Source organism: Balaenoptera musculus, chromosome 6 (genome assembly GCF_009873245.2).
Source record: "Balaenoptera musculus isolate JJ_BM4_2016_0621 chromosome 6, mBalMus1.pri.v3, whole genome shotgun sequence".
NCBI lineage: Eukaryota > Metazoa > Chordata > Mammalia > Artiodactyla > Balaenopteridae > Balaenoptera > Balaenoptera musculus.
The window spans coordinates 116,004,967-116,011,162 of NC_045790.1; the positions used below are offsets into that span (position 1 = coordinate 116,004,967).

Below are 6,196 nucleotides of genomic sequence, written 5' to 3' on the forward strand. Positions count from 1 at the left end.
CCCAGGCTCGGCCTGGCCCTGCACCCGTAGGTCTGCAGTCACACAGCCCTGAGGGCTGCAGGGGTCGCGATGGCCCAGCCTTCGTGCAACATGGGAAACACGCTGGGGCGCTGGGACCGGAAGGCCACGGTCGGGGCCACGGCACAGCCTCCGTGGCCAGAATGACCCCAAGGGCAAAGGGGGGCCATGTGACCATGGGGCCAGAGCCCGCAGGGCAAGCCTTGGGGGTCGGGGTTCAGGAAGGCTCCGGCCAGCTCAGGCCTCTGCCGTCCAGCACCAGCTGGCAGCCGGCCTAGTCCCGGCGCCAGAGCTGCACCGCAGTGGCCCCGAGAATGGCCGTGAGGGTCAGCACCAAAAAGACGACTCCGGCCACCCAGACGCCATAGCTCTGTGCCCGCCACTGGGCGGGCGCCTCGACTGGGATCAAGCTGGTCAGGTTCAGCATGTAGCCGAGCGTCCAGCCGATGTCGGTGCCACCGGCCTGCGGGCCACATGGCTGGTCAGTCTGCGGGCGGCGGCCCGAAACCCCAAGCCCCTCTCGCCCTGAGCCATCACCTGCTTGCGGAACTCGATGCCGCCCCAGGTCTCCTGGCTGAACCCGTAGCCCTCCAGCAGGAGCGTGAGGACGTACAGGCCGGAGGCACAGTAGTCGCGCAGCCGGCGGCCCTGCCCGGGCGAGCTCGCCTCCACCTGGGGGCCCGGGAGGCCAGGAGCCCCGTGAGGCCTCACCTCCTGGGTCCCCACGGCTGGTCCCCCTCGGAGACGTGACCCTGAGTCTCCTGCCTGGAGCCCCCCAGCGCCCCGGCCGCACTGCCCGGGACGGGGTCCCTGCTTGGTGGAGTCTGCAGCCCGGGGAGCTGGGGCCCGGCTGGGGGGCGGGCGGCCCACATCCACCCACCAGCTTCCAGGGCCTCTGGCAGAACTCCCAGACAGTGGCGTTGGCCGTGGCCAGCGGCGGCCTGGAGGTGAGGTTCAGGAAGTGGAACGTGTGGTAGAAGTTGGAGAAGGCCTGGGGGAGGGGGGTGAATTGCCCGGGCAGGGCGCAAGGCAGGGGGGCCCAGGATGAGCCGGGTCCCGCCCCTCCCCACCCCACCCCACCCCACCTGGGGTCCCAGGCTCCCCAAGGGCCCCCTGGGGTCGGGCCCTGGGGCCCCGAGGGGAAGCTGGGCCCCGAGGGCAGGCTGCGGGGGCTCACGTAGAAATGGCCCCGCACGGGGGGCTGGTAGACCCCGTCGAAGGCGCAGTCTCCTCGGCCGTCGCAGCTGGAGAAGTTGAAGAGACCCCGGATGGCGGCGACACAGGCCCCGGGGTTCCCCGTCCCCTCCACAGTGAGGTTCTGGCCGAGGTCTCGGGGGGCTGCGGCCTGGACGCAGGGCGACCCGTACAGGGCGGCCAGGGCCAGCGTGCCCCGGTAGCCGCTGTGGTAGCAGGGGTGACGCACCAGGAGGCCCGGGCTGCTCTGTGGGGAGGGTGGGGGCATCTCTGAGCACCCGCCTGGCAGGGTGCCCCGCCCCCCTCCCGCAGAGCAGCCCACCTGCACCAGCCCGGCCAGGAGCCGGTTCAGCATCTGGTCGCGCCCGAAGCAGAGGTAGCTGTGGGTGTAGACACTGTGTTCTGTGCCATAGAGGCGGAAGGTGGCCTGGGTGGTCTTGTCCAGGATGGGGCCTCCAGGCACAAAGGTGATCTGGGTGGAGGCGCCACCCATGTCCAGGGCGCCCACCAACGTCCCTTCCAGAGGCCGGATCCATTCTCCGGAGAAGGAGTACTGGCCACAGACAGGGGGCACTGAGTCCTGGGGCCGGCCATGATGCCCCCCCCCCGCCCCCCTCCCACTCTGGGGCCGTCTGTGGCACCTTCACCAGCAGGCCCAGGACGTAGTTGATGGTGACCCAACCTAAGGCCCCTTCGTCCTGCCCAGCCAGGAGCTCAGCGCCCCAGAAGTCCACGGGAGACCGGCTCAGGACCCGGTTGACTGCTGCGAAGACGTCCTCCGCCTGAGAGCTGTTCTTCTGGCTGCACGGAGAGGACAGGGACGCTGGAGCTGGCAGGAGCCACCCCTCCTCCGTCCCGCCTGAGCAGGGACCACAGCTCTCACACTGCACCCCAGGGACGTGTGCGGGCCCATGCCAGCCCCCGCACCTGAGCAGCCTCATGCCAGCCGTGGCCCCCAGGAACATGGGCGTTTGCTGATGCTTGGCCTTTGGGATCAGTGCCAGCGCCTCCTCCAGGCAGCCCTGCAGGCTCTCGCCAGCCTGTGCAGGGTCGGAGGCGTAGGAAGAGATGCCAGGCCCTGAAACACAACACTACAGGACGAGGCTCCAGGCCCCGAAGGAAGCTGAGCTGTAAGGGCCTGTGGGAGGTTGAAAAGTAGCCCCAAAGATGCGTCCACATCCTCACCCTCGGAGCCTGCAAATGGGACCGTATTTGGAAAAAGGGTCTTTGCAGATGTCATTAAGTTAGGGATCTTAAGATGAGATCATCTGGATTTCCCAGGTGGGCCCTAAAACCAACGACTGGCATCCTTACAAGAGACAGAAGAGGGAGATTTGAGACACACAGGGGAGAGGCCACGTGAAGTCCGAGGGAGAGGTTGGAGGGATGCCACGTCTGGAGCCCCAGGAGCTGGAAGAGTTTGTTTTGGATCTCTGCAGGCTCAGGCAGGACAGATCCCAAGCCCTGGCCCAGCTCCCACTGACCAGCTGGGCCCCCTGGGGCAACTCACTGAACCTCTCTGAGCCCCTTTCCTTTAGGTTGATTTGCTACTGCCCAGCTCCAGCCTGTGCCACTTCCCAAATCTCCATCCAGCTGGAAAGCCCAGCCGGGCAGCGGCCGGCAGCTCCCAACACCCACCCACCGTTGATGGAACTGCCCACTGACCTTTCGCCTGGCAGGCCAGGGCCTGGCTGACCACACCTGTGTCATTCTCCTTGTTTGCCAGCCACTGATACACGAAGAGTGATGTGTGGGAGGACCCAGCGTCGAACACGATCCCGAACTGGGAGTGACACCAGGGTCAGGAGGGCGTCAGGGCCGTGACGGCCCAGCCCAGCCTCCCCTGGGTGGGGTCTGGGGGCGCACCTTGGTGTCTGCGGGCAGGAGGACGTTGGTGGCCTCCACCAGGAAGAGAATGAGCGTGGTGAGGCCTGAGACCGCTGCAGCCCCCAGCAGGGCTGTGAAGACCCGTTCCTTCCATGTCAGCCCCATGGGGGCGGGACTGGCACCTGTGGGGTGGGCAGCATTGAGCACCCAGACTCTGCTGGCTGCAGGTGCCGCTGCCCTGGAGAGGCCCTCGGTCCCCCCCGGGGCTCAGACAGCCCATGCCGGCTGGGTCGATGGGCAGGACTAAAGACCACGCCGGAGAGCCGGGCTACGCATGGTGTCACGGCGTCACAGGGGCCGGCAGGGGCCGGGCACCGGGACGCCCTGTCTGGCGACAGGCTAGGCTGCAACACACAGCAATGAGGAGGTCCCGGAGACCCCCTTTCCAGTGCCACACCGGGGCCCAGCGGAGCTACCCGCGTGTGCTCTGGCAGCCCCACTCCCCGCACCCTCCCAGGACCCCAGCTCCCCTCCCGTCCCCCGCAGGATAAGGAGCCCCAGCTCCACAGTGAACTCTGGGAACCCAGGGCCCCACCTCTCCCATCTACCTGGCTCCTCCTGCAGCCCTCACCCCAGGCCTCTCCCAGGACAGTTTTCTAAGAGCCCTGAGGTCGGGCCTGAACCCCGTGGGGACAGGTGACCGACTGCCTGGGTGTCTAATCGTTGCCAAGCAGGTCAGCGGGGGCCCGGGAAGCACGGTTTCTCTACCGAAGGACCTGAAGGCCAAGGGGTTCTGAACAGATTCATCTGGTTTCTGTTTAAAAACCCAGCCTCGGGCTTCTCTGATCTGAAACTTTTCACTTGGCCCCATGACGGTCCCTCGCAGCCGGCCCGGGCTGACCCGGGAAGGTGGTTTGCACGGGGCCGCGGCACCGGCTCAGTGGCTGGGGCCTCTGCGGGGCCCTCTCCAGCCCCCAGACGTCCCTGAGCAGGGCCCACGCACACGAGGTCAGCAGGGCCTCGGCCAGCTGCCACCACCGTCCAAAGGAAATGGTCTGAGGTCTGCAGAGCTTTGAGGCTCATGGACTTTGTGCGGCATCAGTATCCCCGCGGGAATGCGGCTGTTCCCAGGGGGCGTCCGCCTCCCAGGGCGAATGCAGGGCCCTGGGCTCCAGGCGGCCTGTCTGCGTCCTGATCCCATTTTAAGGAGGGAAGAGCGAGGCTCAGAGAGGACGGGCCACCTGCTCGAGCCGCCGTCAGGCCGGACGGGACCCAGCCTGTGTCCCCAAACGCACCCTGGCCACAGGCCGCCTCACAGAGACAGGCAAGTTACAGGCAGGGCCAGGGACACCGGTACCCCACCTCACACCCCCTCCCGGGCGTGTAGCACCCTGAGCCCCCTGCCTGAGCCCCCAGTGGGCGGGCAGAGAGGCTGGGTAGACTCCACACAGAGCACGCCCCCAGGGCCGGTCGGCACCCCAAGACCAACACGGCCCCTCACCTGGGCTGGTGGGTGAACGGCCGCAGCGACGTGGAAGCCGGCCCGGCTGTCGACTCTCAGGCACCGGCCAGGTGCCGGCCCGCCTCTGCCCGCCCCCCGCCGCCGGTCACCGCTCCCCTGAGCCCGGGTCTGCTGTCAGGCAGGCGACAGCCGCTGCTGCCTGCCTCCTCCTGGGGTCACCAGCCCCGCCCAGGGTGGTCCCCTCCGGGGGCTGCTCAGACTTTGCCCTCCGACCCCGCCCTTCCCCAGCGGGAGGACGGTGCCCGCGCTCAGGCGAAGGGCAGGTCAGCGGAGTCAGGTGACTGGAAAGGGCCCAAGGCCGAGGGCTCGGCCAGAGCAAAGGCCCGGAGTCAGGGCCAGCTGTGGTCCCACGAGGAGGGCGAGAGTCAGCCCCAGTCGAGTGGTTTGGTGGTTTGCAGGCGTGCGGTGAAATTGCCCCTTTTTGTGCACACGGGTCTATTTGTGTGACCCCGGCCACCACAACCAGAACCGCCCAGCCCGGCCCCGCCCCCCCACCCCACTGGCTCTCCTCGCTGAGGTTTTGTCCTCGGGAGGGGGTCTCAGAGATGGATTGAGCCTGGCTTCTTCCCCCCAGCTTGAGGCCTGAGGCCCGGCGTCTCCCCCGTGCCCACGCGGAGACCGGCTGCTCTGATGAACCGTTTGCTGGAGGCATCAGGGTTCCCGCTCTCCAACTGTGAAAAGCTGCCGTGGACGTTCAGGCACGAGGCTTCGCTGGACCTGTGCTTTCGCTCCCACCCCGGAGACAGACTGCTGGGTTTAACTCGATGCAAAACTGCGCAGATGTTCTCTAGCGTGAGAGAGCCGGTCTCTCTGCGTCCTTTCCAGTGTCCGCGTCACAACTTTTCATTTCAGCCGATCTGACCGATGCACAGTCCAGCCTCACTGTGGCTTCAGTTTGCACCAAGGGCTGAGGACGCTGAGCGTCTCCCCACGCGCTTTTTGCACACGTGTATCCTCTCTGGTCAAGCGTCACATCTTTTGGTTGGATCGTTTGACTTCTTCCTGCTGAGTTTGGAGAATTCTTTATATATTCTAGGTGCAGCCCCTTCTCCTGTATGAGGTTTGCAAATATTTTCTCTCAGTCCATATCTTATCTGAACAGTGTATTTCACAGAGCAAATTTTAAAATTCTTGATGAAGTCAAATTTATCAGTGTTCTTTTGTGGATGGTTTTTTTGTGTTGTTACTAAGAACTTTTTGCCTAACCCCTGGTCATGAAGAATTCTTTCTCCTCAAGTCTCCTAGTTTCATGATGTAACTTGATCTATGACCCATTTTGAATTATTCTTTGTAAGATGTGTGGCTTGGTCAAGTCCACCTCCTCTGCATGTGGACGGCCGAGACACCGGCACCGGGTGTTGAAAAGACCATCCTTTCTAAAGAAGATGTGGTCCATGTATACAATGGAATATGACGCAGCCATCAAAAAAGAAGGAAATAATGCCATTGGCAGCAACGTGGACGGATCTAGAGATGATCATACTGAGCGAAGTAAGTCAGAAAGAGAAAGACACATACCGTATGATATCACTTACATGTGGAATCTAAAATATGATACAAACCAACCTATCTATGAAACAGAAACTGACTCACAGACATAGAGAACAGACTTGCGGTTGCCAAGGGGGAGGGGGA

At 64.2% G+C, this 6,196-nt stretch overlaps 1 protein-coding gene across 6 annotated transcripts; it reads right to left on the minus strand.

Annotated features, from left to right (window-relative positions):
* Window positions 1-31: 31 nt before the first annotated feature.
* On the minus strand, window positions 32-4,779 carry ENTPD8 (ectonucleoside triphosphate diphosphohydrolase 8). 6 transcript variants are annotated; one of them, XM_036854743.1, is made up of 10 exons: window positions 4,541-4,779; window positions 3,079-3,221; window positions 2,878-2,995; window positions 2,140-2,290; window positions 1,854-2,013; window positions 1,535-1,592; window positions 1,196-1,459; window positions 899-1,009; window positions 556-690; window positions 32-481 (listed from the first exon to the last, which is right to left on the minus strand). In XM_036854743.1, the coding sequence occupies exons 2-10, from the start codon at window positions 3,202-3,204 to the stop codon at window positions 39-41; spliced, it is 1,566 nt and encodes a 521-aa protein (XP_036710638.1). In that variant the 5' UTR covers window positions 3,205-3,221; window positions 4,541-4,779; the 3' UTR covers window positions 32-38. The 6 variants fall into 6 exon arrangements, with proteins under 6 accessions (XP_036710638.1, XP_036710636.1, XP_036710635.1 ...); XM_036854741.1 differs by having other exon boundaries at window positions 899-959; window positions 1,535-1,765; XM_036854744.1 differs by having other exon boundaries at window positions 202-481; window positions 1,535-1,765.
* Between the last annotated feature and the right edge of the window lie 1,417 nt (window positions 4,780-6,196).